This window comes from Hakea prostrata, chromosome 2 (genome assembly GCF_041222555.1).
Source record: "Hakea prostrata isolate BN-2017 chromosome 2, UWA_Hpros_2, whole genome shotgun sequence".
Taxonomy (NCBI): domain Eukaryota; kingdom Viridiplantae; phylum Streptophyta; class Magnoliopsida; order Proteales; family Proteaceae; genus Hakea; species Hakea prostrata.
The window spans coordinates 43,644,769-43,660,612 of NC_142601.1; the positions used below are offsets into that span (position 1 = coordinate 43,644,769).

At 37.1% G+C, this 15,844-nt stretch overlaps 1 protein-coding gene across 1 annotated transcript; it reads left to right on the forward strand.

The window, feature by feature from the left end:
• Window positions 1-11,361: 11,361 nt before the first annotated feature.
• On the forward strand, window positions 11,362-13,627 carry LOC149024412 (putative polygalacturonase). The gene is made up of 6 exons (XM_089143474.1): window positions 11,362-11,394; window positions 11,815-12,150; window positions 12,235-12,361; window positions 12,452-12,626; window positions 12,733-12,803; window positions 12,942-13,627. Exons 1-6 carry the CDS (start codon window positions 11,362-11,364, stop codon window positions 13,625-13,627), a joined length of 1,428 nt encoding a protein of 475 aa, XP_088999600.1.
• The last annotated feature ends 2,217 nt before the right edge of the window (window positions 13,628-15,844 follow it).

The following is a 15,844-nucleotide window of genomic DNA, read 5'->3' on the forward strand; positions in this document are numbered from 1 at the left end:
CACCATCACCATCCATTGTGGATGTCCATGTTCCCATTGGTATTGGCCATCTTATTCTCGTCCCTACTACAAACACCCACCCAATGATAATCATAACCAAAGATGGGACACGACGCCCAAAAACCTACAATGTTCAAAGCGCCTCAAACTCCAAACCACTAGTGAACCTACTAATTTTACAATGGCCAACAAATTCTCACTATGGCGAGCTACAATGGATACTGAATTCATAGCGTTAAATTAGAATGGGACCTGAACACTTGTACCACCAAATCCACCCCAAAATGTGGTCGGTTGCAAATGGGTATACTGCATTAAGCGCAAGGCTGATGGCTCCATAAAATAATATATGGCTCACCTTGTTGCTAAAGGTCTCAATCAGTAAGAGGGCCCTAATTATAATGAAAATTTCAGCCCAATTGTGAAACCCACAACGATACATCTCATATTCTCTATTGCACTAAATTGATCATGGCCCATTAGGCAATTTGACGTTCAAAATGTTTTTCTTCATCAAATGCGTAAAGAGGAAGTATTTATGAACAGCCTCAAGGGTTCATTAATTCTCAACTAACCAACATGTATGCAAATTTCATGTCTTTATATGGGCTAAAGCAAGCACCACAGGCTTGATTTGAACACTTGAATTCCTTCCTATAATCCTACCTAAGCATGATTTTGAAAGCTCCAAAGTCGATACTATGAAATCCCCTATAATCCTAACCCGAAAACACGTTTTGTAGGTCCAAGAACTCACAATGCAAGTAGAAGACAACTGTGGACCACCAGATTGAGATCTTGGATTGGAACATGAACCAATGAAAGTGGATGGTGGAGATGGTGAATCTGGAACTTTGCAAAGTTTTGAAAGAAGAACTAACTCGAACACTGACAGACTAAGAAAATGGATTAAGAGTTCATGGCCGGCACTTTTGGAAGGTCCTAAAGAACAGGTTAAAACTCCCTAGTATGTAAAATAATGTGGAAGAAGAACCTCAAAGAAACTGCCCTTGAACTCACTCTTGGGAAATTTTTCCTAGGGGTCTCTTGGGTATGGGTCTCTCGAGCAACCCACCATGGTGCCCGCAGGAAATAAAAGGGTAATTTTGGGATTTGATGTTTTGGACCCTATTTAATGAGGTTTCGACCTAAAACACATTATTATACTCCTTAGCCATCAAAGAACGTCAGACCACGTTAGTGAGAGCATTGCGAAGGATGAAAACTTTACAGAGATCGTCTGGAGAGTTGTTTGTGTTCCAATCGCGAATCTTAAGGTTAGTCGCTTCATCCTTTAGTAATAGCTTGTTTCGAAGAGCTTTGTATAGAAAGCTATAATTATGGCGAACCTAAACCCTATTTTACATTACTTCTAGAGTGATTCCACAATCACTCTAATTAACCGATTTAGAGAGACCTAAATTATGATTTGATGAATTATTGTTTAGATTCATGTTCTTGAATGCTTGTTTTATGACTTTTACATTCATTTTCTAATATGAAATTGCTAGAATCATGTTTGATTATTATCTTGTCGGTTTGTAAATGGTGTGGTTAAGTTAGAAATAAAAATGGACTTGACCTAGGGTTGTGGTACAACCATCGCCCTAGGAACCCTACTATGGAAATATAGCTTAAGATGCACTTCTAGGATGTCTAGATGAACAGGGTTAGGTAACCCCATCATGTCATTACCCTATCGGTAGGGGAATTGATGTCGAGTGACTCGTGGCAGCAATGTGGAGTGGTGGGCACTGAAGACCAGTAACCAACCTGCGAGAGGACACAACCACATTGTGGGGGGCATTCATTGGTAGAGTTGCATATAATAGGCTTGGGCTCATGGGCGCTCAAGATTGTTAACCAACCCATGAGAGGACATGAGAGTTTCCAGCATATTATATGTGGATGACCAATAGGGTTAAGAGAAGGCATAGTCCGAGTTGGTTGGAGGCATAAGATACATTAAGGATACTGAATCGAGTGTATGGTGTAAGGGGTGAGGTATCTAAACCTAGAATGATATGATTAAGTAGGTGATTTGCATTGAGCTAGGTATTACCTTGACATGCACTAGTATCAATGCCAATGGTTGTGATGAGAGAGTGTGGCCCTGATCCCCAACCATGGTTGATGAGAAAATATTATCCATATACCTCGATTGTGATGCGCAGTCGGTTTGGTGCCTTTGGGGTATGTGTGAAGCTTCCCAGAGGAGGCTGGTGTCGTATCTTAATGCATGTCTATCTAGATAGAGACTTGCATTGGTTAGAGTATAGGAGTATTATCTCTCTGCATTGCATATCATATCATATTATTGTAAGTTTCTCATGTTGTGAATGGTGAATATATATGCTTGAATTTTCTCGTTGAGTTCCTCCTTCATACTATGTTGTTTTTTTTAAAGTGTCTACAAAGGTGAAGAAGAGACCCCGAGTTCGGAGATATTTCCCCTTGGTTGTACAATTGAGGAATCGATGGTAGCTGATTGTGACTCGTGGTACAATCCAAGTGCCAGTCTGGAGTACGCTTACAGCCCCGATCAACAGTGATAGGACTCACTTAGTTCACCATTGGGCTTATGAGTTAGATATAGATTCAAAGACGCGAGTGTATAAGCGCTTGAAGAAGAAATTGAAACTTTGGAAGAAACAGACTATGATTTTCTTTTTTTCCCTTTTTAGTTTTGACTTCGCTTCCGCATTATTTTTAGATGCACCTGAGATCTACAAATATTCTTGATTCTTAATATAGTTTTAACACTTGATTCTTTTATTGATTCTTGCTCATGATTATGTTATTATGTGGTGTGGTGTGTCTGAATACATGCAACCTAATCTTGTGACTATAGATCACTCCCTCAGGTATTTGGGTAGATGGATACCAGTTGGATGGATGTGACGGAGACCTCCTTATTTATGTATCACAAAGAGGATGGGACTATCTACACACTCATTTACATGGATGACATCATCATCACCAGCAGCAATGATTCTCTACTCACTGGCTTTCTTACCAAAACTGGTGTTGCATTTGCCATTCTTTTATCTAGGACCATCGCATTATTTTTTGGGAATTAGTGTTACACAATTGCAGCAAGGGCGCTATCTCTCCCAATGCCAATATATAATTGATCTACCATCAATGACTAAAATGGTTGAATGTGAGCCCATCTCAATACCGTTAATGTCAGTGTCAACTCAACTCAGCAAATTTGTTGGTACTCCCATGGAAGATCCAACTCTATATTGCAACACAATTGGTGCTCTCCAATAAGCAACATTGATTAGACCAGACATCCAATTTGGTGTTAACAAGTTTGTCAATTTATGCAAAATCCAACAGTTGAGCAGTGATCGGCTATTAAGTGAATTCTACGTTATCTAAAAGGTACATTTCACTTGGTCTACTTTAAAGTCATAGAAACGATATGCATCTATCTACCTATTCTGATGCAAATTGGGCAGGTTGCCCAGATGATAGAAAGTCAACTAGTGGTGTTGCAATCTTTGTTGGTAATAACTGGATCTCATGGAGCTCCTGCAAACAAGCTACTGTTGCTCGATCAAGTATAGAATTGGAAAATAGAGCACTTGCCAATATAGCTGCTGAAATAACATGGCTTCAGTTACTACTCAAGGAATTGCATATTTTTCTACGAAGTGCTCCAATTTTGTCGTGCGACAACATCGAGGCTACATATCTAACTGCCAACCCGACTTTCCATTCTTGAACAAAACATGTTGAAATAAACTTCCATTTTGTCAAGGATGATGTCTCAAAAGGTGTCATCATGTTTTTTCATCTCCACAAAAGACCAACCAGCCAACATCTTCACCGAGCCACTATGCATCATCTAGTTCAATTCCTTGTTATCCAACCTTAAGGTGGCTTCACCCCCCTTGAGTTTGATGAGGCATATAAGAGGAACTTGCACTAACGGCTAGTTTGACCATGGAACACATGTTGAGAAGATTTTGGATAATCCCAAGAATAATGCAACAACTAGGTTATTGCATAATCGAGGGAATATTCATAAGGAGATGATTTTGGATAAAGCCAAGAATATTGCGACAAATAGTTCATTGCATAATCAAAAAATATTGATAAGGATACCAACTATTGAAGAAATTGTTTCCTTAAATACAGAAGCCATTCCTTTGATTAGCAAATAGATTATCCCTATTCAAGGATTATATTATTGCAAGAATCACATAGATGAAATCATTCAACCATGGATGTAAGTTGTGTTGAGCAACTGAACCATGTTAAATTTTGTTTCTTCATTCTTCTTTTTCATCTCTTCCTCTATCTCTTTATACATTGTTTTAACGTATTTCCATACCCCTCAAACTAATACAGCTAACATGTTTATCTTATTAAGTTAAGCATGATTCTGATACAATAATGTTGTATTTCTTGATTAGGATTTTGCTTTGCATTCAACAGCTGAACAATTTGGAGACATAGTAGCTTTGCAATAAAATTTTGAGAATGAGACAATGTTATTCTCTTCATAAATGTTAAGGGGATGGGGAGTATCTACATGGGAAGAGCTTGGGGTAGATATTTAGGAGTTGTCTATTCCTATTGTGATTTAGATGGCATTGTAAATCCCTTGGGATGGACTATCTCGGAAGATCCATCAAAGGGAAGGTAAGAACATAGATTAATTTCCCCCTAAAGTAAACTCACTATGATTTTTTTCTCTTGTAATAAAAGTTATGTGCTCATATAGTTACCACTTGAAACAATATTGTTTTGGTCATTGTTATGAAACTATTACTCATGAGACCTTGGAAGAAATAGAGACACAATAATTTTTAACCGCTCTAAGTTTGATTCATCAAAACAGCCTCCAATGAAAATTTGGTTTTGACTTTTTTTTTTCATGAAGCCTTTGGCACTGAGTTCACCCTTCCTTCTTTTTGTTTTGATCAGCAATGACTGATCAAGCTTACCTCCTTGGAAGTACAAAAATGCTAATCAAATTAGTACCTAGGAATTCTACAGGCACCAATACGGCTTACTATGTAATTATTTTCTCATTTGAAAAATGGAACTTAGTGATGTTTACGACCTTACTTGAACAGGATCTGTTCTATAGGCTCGTACCTCTATATCCTTGAGTTCTAAGGAACTTAGTGATGTTTGACATTTTTCTCATTCAAATAATAAGAGTTACTACTATCATGAGAAGTTTTCCCTCAAGTATAAGGTCAAGATGACATATATTTATTCCTTCAATTGCTACTTGCAGTATTACCTATTGGATTAAATATAATTAGATTCTATGCCACTACACATATTTGTGTTCTCACAATTGTAGTCTGCTCCCACTGTGATTACTAATTTATAGTATTCAACGACACACTTTTTTGCAATATTTGAATGATAAAAATGATTTCATTTAACCTAGGAGCCAAAAAATAAAGAACTAATAAGAAAAGAACCAGACTAAAAGAAGCCTAAATGGATTAGATGAATACACAAATCAATCGCCATGTCCTTTACAATCAATTGATTCCTACTGCTCATCTATCCTATGGTCGACCAAATTTATGAAATCAACATTACATTAAGTATGTGATGTCTATACTCACTGCATAATAGGAGCTTGAGTGGATTTGAAAATACTACAGGGAATTGGTCTTCGTCAAATCCCAATGTTGATGAAAAAAAGAACTGCGAGCAGTTCTTAGATAATTCCTATTATTCCTATTTTATGATAGTTATTTATTAATAGAGTCCTAAGCATGAATAAAAGGGAAGATTCCCCAATGCGAACCTGCAACACAGTCAGAGAAGAATTTCATGGAATTTAGATCTCATTGGTGTTCATCCATTCCATTCAAATAATTATATCTAGCTATATTTTAAAATCACATTCCTAGAACAATATTGTGAAGAACAACTAACCTAATCCAACAAGAAAAATGAGTTTTATCAAACATTAACATTCAATGGCTGTAGAATCTTAAGGCCTCTTTATAATAGATAAAAGAATTAAAAAAAAATAAAAATAAAAAAGACATTAATTTTGAGAGAGAGTTATCTTTCACAATGGACTGAGAAACACCCCTGAATCTAAGGTTATTATTATTGTCATCTCCCCACTCCCACACCCAAAAAGGAAAAGTATTATTGGAGGTCCAAAATACTTTCATTATTCCACAGCAATCATAGCAAGGGGGAAGTTGGCTTATAGTTTTATATAACAATCACTAGATTCAGATAACCAAACAGGTCATCTCCTCTATACGCTGACATTAGATTTCCAATGAAATTTATTTGGTATTTTTTTTTCTTTTTGGAAAAAAAATGAATTTGATAAGTGATGGTGTCACATCCACCCAGCCTGTACCCTACCTGGCATACCTGAGTGTGTGATCCACAGCCCCGAAGATCAAGTATCGAGGTAATCAACCTCCCACATAGACAATAACATAATCATGAACATAAATAATCAATGTACAAAGTATAATCCAAAAGATCCAAATAAGGAAAGAATAAATCATATATCATCAGAGTACGAAAGACAATCAAAATGTCTAAATCAATAAGTAAAGTGAGGCGGAATCTCACTCCACAAATAGCAGAAAAGTAGTTATAAAAAAAAAGGAAAAGGGATGAAAACTAATCCCAGTAGCAAGTACAATAAGTAACTAAATTGTTTTCAATCTTATAGACAACATCTCTATAAGTATAAATCTCAAAAATAGCGCAAGGGAGCTTCCACTCTATGGTCGGACTAAGCATCGTACGCAACATAACCACCCGCGGAATCTTCAGTCTAATTGTTGTAACCGCAATCACCTTCCTGGAGATATGCCTCTTCTCCTTGCGCTTCTTCATACGAGCAGTCATGATACTCAGAACCTGTAGAGAAATCTAACAATACATTGCACAAAAGGAATGAGTTTCAAAGAAACCCAGTAAGGCAGTTAATCCATAATAACATAAATAGCAGGATTTCAAAACAGAGTAAAATGCTATATGATATGAAACACATGATGCAATATAATTCTAACTCTATGTATGCTGGTCTCTATTGGCAGACATGCTTTAAGTCATAGCAACGTACCTCTTTAGGAAGGTCTCATCACACAACGCCTTTTGGTAGTGGGTCGGGCATCCCTCGGGACATTCCATGGCTGGGGGATAAGTCACCGCTCTCTCACATCACCATTGGTCTAAGTACTGGCGCATGTCAGGGTCAAAGCCTAGCCAAATGCAAGTCTCCTACTTAGTTACATCAAGTTAGATCCTGATACGTCCATTCCTCGCCCCTGGCAATCCTTTCTGGCATCCTTCACACTAGAGTCCTCATAGTCCCTGACTACGAACTCATCAACCCTATAGGTCATCCACATATGGTAAACGGGAAGCTCTCACGTCCCCTCACGGGTTGGTTACTGGTCTTGAGCGCCCGTGAGCCCAAGTCTATCCATATGGAACCCTACCGATAAATGGCCCCCACAATGTGATTCATGTCCTCTCACGGGTTGGTTACCGGTCTTGAGCGCCCATGAATCCCCATTGCTACCACAGGTCGTTCGGTCTCAATACCCCTCCGATTAGGGTCTGACATAACGGGACACCCTAGCCAAACACTACTAGACAACCCTAAATATGTCATCCAACAGTTTAGGAAGGTGTCCAAATGGCATCTCCGGAAACATCCCATAATATTCCCGTAGTTGTCCAAGGACAGAAGTGTCAAAAGGACACCTCTCCTTTCCAAACCATACTTAATCATTCACAAACATAAATCCATAACATTACATATATGTTGACTTCTTATATGGAAAGAAATCAATAATAACATCCAACTTGCATATATTTGGTAAGTAAATCATACATGAATCAACTTAGCATAAACAAATAATGCTATTGTAATCAAGGTAGTTGCATCAGTAGTATATCAGTGTAAGAATCTAATTAAGGAAATAAACCAAAGATTCAAATATAGAAACTAGAACATGCAATCTATGTAATTAAGGAAATAATCATCCTTACCTTATATAACTCGCAAAGGATCTTGGGGATCAAGTAAGACCTTGTCTAAACTTGGAAAGAAAGTCCTAAACAAGTATATATAATATATTAGGAAAGATACCTAGAAGGAAAGAAATCAAATCATCCAAAACAGACCAAACATGAGGTTGCTGTCCTCATTGGTCGATTGATTGGTTTACTGCCTCAGTCGACCAACAAAGATAGTGGCCTTCAAAATCAGAAATTTTAGAATATAAAACCGAATTTGGTGGTTCAAAAGGGTACCAAACAAGGGGGAAACTACATGGTTAGTATGCTAGTATATAGAGGACTTCAAAACACTAATCATATCAAGTCTTCAAGTTACAAATTAGGAAACAAAAAGTTACCATAATTAGATCAATCATGGTTCTTGAAGAATTCTTAGTAAAAATCATGGACAAGAACAATAGGTTGATGGATTACTAATATGACAAAGGATTCATGATTAGCATGCATAGATTCTTAAGAGAAATAGAGCTAAGGCTGAAGAACATCAATCTAAATAAGGAAAGAGAATAGATGCATGTTTTCCTTTAAAAGCGAGTGATGATCTTGATGAAGATCATCCATCAAGCTTTAGATACTTAGGAAAAGAGAGGGAATGAGTAAAGAGATAGTTGCAACAGAGATACAACATCATCTCTACTGTCCTCAATCAGAAAAGGAAAGAAAAGTAATGGAGAATCAAAGACGAAACATAGAAGAGGATGATCACATACCTTTGTGTGTAAATGCAAGAGATTTGACGAAGATCCGTCAAGAGAATCACTAAAGATGCAAGGGAGATGACTTGCAGAGGGCTCTGGTTCGTTCCAAAGAGTTTGGAGGCAGAAAATAAGAAGTAAACTCGAGATTGGACTTAAATAGAGCAAGCAAAGACCTAATTAGCAAAATCAGATCTCATTGGTCAATTGATTGGTCGACTGGCCCAGTCGACCAATGAGTTGACCAATCAGGACAGCAAGTCCAAAATAGGGAATTGAAGGCTCTAATCAAATCCAAACATAAAGGGGTTTTGCACACACACCATGTGACTTAACTAGTGGGTAGAAATGCCTTCGAACCAAGTCAGAGAGTACTCCAAGTCCATCAACTTCCATCTTCCTCAGGGTGCAGTTTCCATAAATGGAACACTGTCATCAACACTCATGGATTTTAAGCCAAACACCAAGTCTTCCACTGGGATGGCCCATAGCTGACTTCTTGCTTTACTTCGGGTTGTTGGACCTACAAACAACAGTGTTTCCGGGTTAAGGTTAGGGCTGGGTTTCATAGATGGACACTGAGAGAGAATATCTCATTCTATAGAACTTTTAAAAAAATCAGTACATAAGGAATTCAATGAACAAAAGGGAGATTGTAAGAACTTTTTACTTTGTTGGAGAGGGAGGGATTGTGTCATTGAGAGTTGTAAGAGACGAAGATGGTGATATTTCATAGAAAGGATAGGTTGCGATCAAAGTAACAACATCATAGGGATTTAAGGAGCCAAATGCTTGATCTTTGGATAGAATATTGGTATCTCTGGGGCTTGGTGAGCTAAATGCCAAAATTAGTTATAGAGAAGTATAGCCATATGACTAAAAAGACAAATGTTTGAGGTCAATTTTGACTTGTAAATTTGAAAGGGATCATAGGCTAAATAGGACCTGAATGGACTACTAGAAAATAAAAATTGACCTTAAGAGCTCTAGGTTCACTCTTTGAACTCTCTTCTGAAAGAGGAGCAAGCACTCCTATAATAGAGTCTAGAAGGCATCTCTAGAAGGCATGAAAAAAAAATATAGGCACCTACAATGTAGTAAGAAACATAATTTCTAATTAGTTGCTCCTTTCAACATCATGTACCTTCAGCCTCATGGCGGTAATCTACATGACCTCATTTCTATAACATTATATTCTATAGCTAACTTCAAAATAAATATGACCCTCATCCAAAATTAAGTAACAAGCAAACAATTTTTAAGGTAGAATAGTTTATCAAAGTTGCAAGTTATTCTCTAATGGCTTCCCACTTTTAAGTATTCTTATCTATTAAGGATAGACCGGGAAAATCAACCAACATCCTAGTCGCCACTTCATCTCAAGCATATGCGGCTAAGATTGCTTCCAAGAGTTCTACTACTGTTAGAAATTCCACAGTTGATCAAACTTCCAAGAGTTCTACTGATGTTAGAAATCTCACAACTAATCAAACACTAGTTATTACATACAAGAAGAACTCTACAATTGGTATCTCTCTCTCTCTCTCTCTCTCTCTCTCCCCCTTCAACTATTATTATCTTTAACATTATCAATTTGAAGCTGTATAGCATATTGCGAAGTTAGACAATACAACCAAATCCCTCCAACCATATTTAGTTGGTTTTTCTAACAAAATAGATTCATAAAGCACAAATAAAATTAAAAATTTATTATGTTACAATTCTTTTAACTTATAAAAAAACAACAAATAAGAAAACCAATCCAAAGCACCGGCCCCAAACCTAACAGTTTTTTGTCCTCAACTCATACCCCATTCAATAAGCTTTGGTCGGTTCAGTTCTTTCTTAATGGTTCGGGCTACAATGAAATCTTTATTAGGAGGGAGCAAAGAGTATTAAAATAGGTAGTAGAAGTAAATATTTTCCAAAATAAAAACCCATCAAGGTAAAAAAAATTTAAACAACCTTATACAATAAAAAAATTTGAATACGGTAGATCAAGGAAATTTTTTTGTATAGACAAAGGGTTAAGGGCAATACTGTAAAATTACATGACATTAAGGGCGATCTAGGAATTATGAGATTATCTAACCATAACTTAACAAAATTTGTTTACAAAGTATACCATTATGCTAATTTAAGAGACATTTTGGACTGTCCCTACTAATTTGAGAAATTCTTGGGGAGTCTATACTCTTCACCATTCATTTTGGGATGTCCCTCAAATTTTTACAAAAGAAGAAGATAGGATTCGTAAAATACATCAAGCAATTGTTCTTCGCGTCACAAGGAAGAAATCCAGACTCTAAGCCTACAAAGAGAATCACTAGACTCGAAAGCGTGTAGCCGTTAAAATAGTTTTACGTTGTCGATGTACGGCATTTATCCCATTTCAAAAAATATCTCTGAGAAGAAGAAGGAAGGGAATACTAGAGATTGCATTTTCCATCAATGTCTAACGGGATGACCAGATTTTCCGACCATTTTTAGAAAGTATTGGTCAAAGATTTTTAAAGGGTTTTCCTCACAAATATAGGATTTCCCTCTATATAAACACCAAGTCTAATCAGCTCTGCAACCCACAAGTCTTTTTGTCCTTGCAGAGGTTTTCTAAGCAATGGCTTCTTCCAGAAATCCCAGAATAACAAACGTAACTCTTCTACATCATCTTCTATGTTATCCCTGATGACCCACTTCCATGCCTTTTTGTTTTCTCTGTTTATATTTCTTTTTCTTACAAAAATCTTTTATATTATATGTTTTTCTCTTCCACTCGTTTTGATTACTAGACTGGTTATTTTCTACATTCATGCATCTAAATTGAAATCCTGAATATCAAACATTTAGCAACCATCTTTTTACTGTTCTTCCCTTCCTTCACCACCCTCTGTTTATGGGCATTTCTCTAATTCTTTTAATCCTAAATTTCAAACGTTCGATCGTCACTTTCAGATTCTTTCTTCGTACTCAGTCTCCTATTTTTCGTTTTTATGTTGAATTTGTATTTGGGTTTGTTCCCTTTGTGTCTAATATCTTACCTTTTTATGCCTCTGAAACTGAAAATTCACAGATAATTGAGTTAGTTGCCGTGATAGTATTGCTTGGATTGGTGGGCTTAAGGGAGGCCGAATGCTTCAATGTTTCGCACCTGAACGCCGGATTTAGCTATGAAGCCGTAGCTTGCAGAAAACACATTGCATCCATCACGGATTTTGGAGGTGTGGGAGATGGGAAAACGTCAAACACCAATGCCTTCCGCGAGGCTATCACACATCTAAGCAAATTTTCAAGTGACGGTGGTTCCGTGTTGATCGTTCCTCCAGGAAAATGGCTTACCGGGAGCTTCAACCTCACAAGCAATTTCACTCTCTTTCTACCCAAAGATGCCATCATTCTTGGTTCTCAGGTTTCTATTTAATTCTATTTGGTTCTTGACCTTCAATTCTGTGGTTCTATATGTGATTAGCTTAACTTGATATGAACTTGATAGGATGAAGCTGAGTATCCACTTATCCCTCCTTTGCCTTCCTATGGGAAAGGAAGAGATAATGTAGACAAGGGTCCAAGATATCAAGCGCTCATTTATGGCACAAACCTAACTGATGTGGTCATTACAGGTATTTATGTTCATCAGTTGCAATTTCAAGGTTCTCTGTTTCGGGGTTCTCTGTCTCGTTGATCGACTTTGATGGGTTCTTGGATTTCAGGTAACAATGGGACGATTGATGGGCAAGGTGTCTCTTGGTGGGATAAATTTCACAATAACCAGACCAACCATACCCGACCTTACATGATTGAAATCTTGTTCTCCGACAAGGTCCAGATTTCCAATCTGACTCTACTCAATTCTCCAAGTTGGTTCGTTCATCCTACTTACTGCAGGTTCATCCCTTCCCATTCATAAACACTACACCATTCTCCATCTTCCTCATCTTCCTCGTGAAGAAGATTTCTGGTTTGTGATCAAAACTGTTGTCTTCAATTGCAGTAACGTGTTGGTATTAGGCCTGACCATCCTCGCACCAATTGATTCCCCGAACACTGATGGGATTGACCCAGGTTTGTCTAGAAATATAGAGGAATTCAATTATTGATTCATTTTAGTGAACAGCTAGAAACTAAATTGAGCTTCTTCTTTTTTTCCTTTTTTTTCCCCTCTCTCTCTCTCTCTCTCTTGGGTTCTCCTCTGCTATTCAGATTCATCCACAAATGTTAGAATTGAAGACTGTTATGTAGTTTCTGGGGATGACTGCATTGCAGTGAAAAGTGGTTGGGATCAATACGGGATAAAATTTGGGATGCCCACAAAGAATGTCATAATCGGAAAGGTTCACCCGCATTTCCCCAGGCATGTTGTTATCGCTCTTGGGAGTGAGATGTCCGGTGGCATCGAGAATGTCAGGGCTGAGGATGTTCTTGCCATTAACTCAGAGTCTGTAATCAGGATCAAAAGCGCTCCAGGGCGAGGTGGATATGTGAAAAACATCTTTGCAAGAAGGTTTGTTATGCATACCATGAAGTATGTCTTCTGGATGACAGGAGCATATGGGTCTCACCCGGATGATGGTTGGGATCCTAAAGCACTTCCTGTTGTTAAAGATATCAATTACAGTGATATGGTTGCCGAGAATGTCACCATGGCAGCAAATTTAGCTGGTATTAATGATGATATTTATTCTGGAATTTGCATCTCTAACGTCACAGTTAAGCCATCGCCAAAACCCAAGAAAATCCAGTGGAACTGCACTGATATCAGCGGAGTAACCGATAATGTGAGCCCTCCTGCTTGTGCTTTGTTGCCAGATCAAGGCGCTTACCCTTGCCCATTCCCAACTGACAAGCTACCAATAGAGAATGTCAAATTCCAAACTTGTAATGTCTAAGTCAACAGTTGATACTGTAGTCTTTTATGTTTCTGTGTGTTAGTTTATCTAGTTTTGAAGCCTGCTTTCGAGGGCATTATTGGTCCTAATTAGGACCAAAGAGTTGAAAATAATAAGAAATAGCAAGCATATTACTGCAATTCTACTAAAATTTCTTTGTTAAGACATTTAATCATTGGTAATACAAATATTTTCTATAAAACATAATTGAGGAAAAGTACCTGGAATCCTTCTTACTTTGCTCTTTTCCATTTGAAAATTTGCACAATTACTGAGGTGTGAAGAGGACTTCTGAAAACAGAAATCCATAGTACAATGGCTGCAGGAAGGGGAGAGGAACACTTCTTTTTTTCGTGCATCGACTGTGATGCGAAGGAGAAGAGACGAAGTGCTAAAAATTCATAACACAGCAAGGGAATGGAGCTCGTCAGAAGCAGAGATTTAGGACACCTTCTCAAACTATTATGCTACATTGTTTGCCTCTGATGATGTTACTAATGGAGACCTTGATAAAGCACTTCATGATATTGATCCTATGGTGACAGCTGAACAACCAAGCAAAGAGGAAATTAAAGTTGCATTATTCGCTATGAAACCAACAAAGAGCCCAGGCATAGATGGCTTCCCCCCCCCCCCGCTTTTGATCTTTTCCTTTGTATATTCACTAGTACCGTATCATTTACCAGTTCTCCTACTCCTTCCTCATTATTTACAAACGTCTCATTTACCAATGGTTGAAATTACAAACATCTTGATGTCTTGCTACCTTCCCAAAGAAAAATTCAAGAATGGAAGTATTCAATGCAGTTATATATATTCTCCTTATCTTCCATAGATTTTGGACTTTAAAACTCCTTATATCTGCATTGATGTGCTTATGGATAATGCATTAATATGTGCATATTCGACACTCCATGTGACTATTAGAGTTCCTTTTTTCTTTTCTATTTTTTTGAATAGAACCATGAAAAGTATTGATAGCCTAATTAGCACTAATACTCCTTTTTTCCTTGGAAAATCTAGTTTATGCCCATAGACTCTCAAGACCAATTAAGAGAGAGTACCAACATTGATGGATCTATTAACAACTCAGTCAAACATCTCTAAATCTGTAAATGAACCATGATCCAACACGGGCCTTGTAAACCAGGCAACAAGAATGAGAAAACTGTGTAGGACAAGAGAGAAACTCAATGTCTGCAAAAGCCATTGCTGAAGAAGAGGATCGGGACAAGAAACAAGAAGAAAAATAGAAAATAACTAGATTAAGGTTCTTTTTGGCATCAATTATAATTCTCAATTATGAGAATTTTTTATTATTTTAAATTATTTGGCATCTATTATCATTTTTATTTTTAGTTAATATAATAGAAAAACCTTCAACATTCAAAATAGACTTTTTATCTATTATGGATTATGGTGAGAATTTCATTCTCTTCATTTATGCACAGATTTACTTAAAATTTTATAGTTAAAATGAGAGTAAAATAGTGAATACACATTCTTTTATAAAAACCATATTTTTTTCCCTTTTCCTCACTTGCTCACTATCATTTTCTAACAATTGTTTTTTTTTTTTTTTTTTGACACCAAACTTATTTTTTTTATTCCATAATTTATTTTCCACAAAATTCATCGAACCATTTTTCATTCTTGACCAATAATGAATTCTTATAATTATTTCTTTTAAATAGACATAAATAGAGAATGAGAATTGATACCAAAAAGAGCCTAAGAAGATGAAAATGAAAATCCAACTTTGAGAGCAATGCTCAAGACCAGTGCAAAGAGACTAGCAACATTGATGGGTCTATTAACAACTCAATCAAACATCCCCAAATTTGTAAATGAACCATGATTCAACACGGCCTTGTAAACCCAGCAACAAGAGAGAGAAAACTGCAAAGAACAAGAGAGAAGCAAAAGCCTCAAAAGCCAATGAAAGAGAACAAAGAAGGGAAATTCGGAAACAAATCACGAACCCACAAAACCCCGTTAACACAAATTAAAACCAAAGTTTCTCACCTCCTCCTTAGATCCCGTTCCATAAAACGCTGCAACGGTAGCATCGAATGCAACCACAATGAACAACTACTAAATCCTGAGCTTTTCAGCTGCTATGGATGAACGCCAACAACAATGTTACTCTTAAAGTTACAAACTTTCAAAAGTGCTTAAAACCTCCGCATAATCAATCTCCAAAACCCTAGCGACTAG

What these genes read in the sequence shown, in the direction of transcription:
- LOC149024412 (XM_089143474.1), top strand. Translation starts at nt 11,362, where the DNA reads ATGGCTTCTTCCAGAAATCCCAGAATAACAAAC. An exon ending in GAAATCCCAGAATAACAAAC is followed by an intron (nt 11,395 to 11,814) that starts GTAACTCTTCTA and finishes GAAAATTCACAG; the next exon opens with ATAATTGAGTTAGTTGCCGT. An exon ending in CCATCATTCTTGGTTCTCAG is followed by an intron (nt 12,151 to 12,234) that starts GTTTCTATTTAA and finishes TGAACTTGATAG; the next exon opens with GATGAAGCTGAGTATCCACT.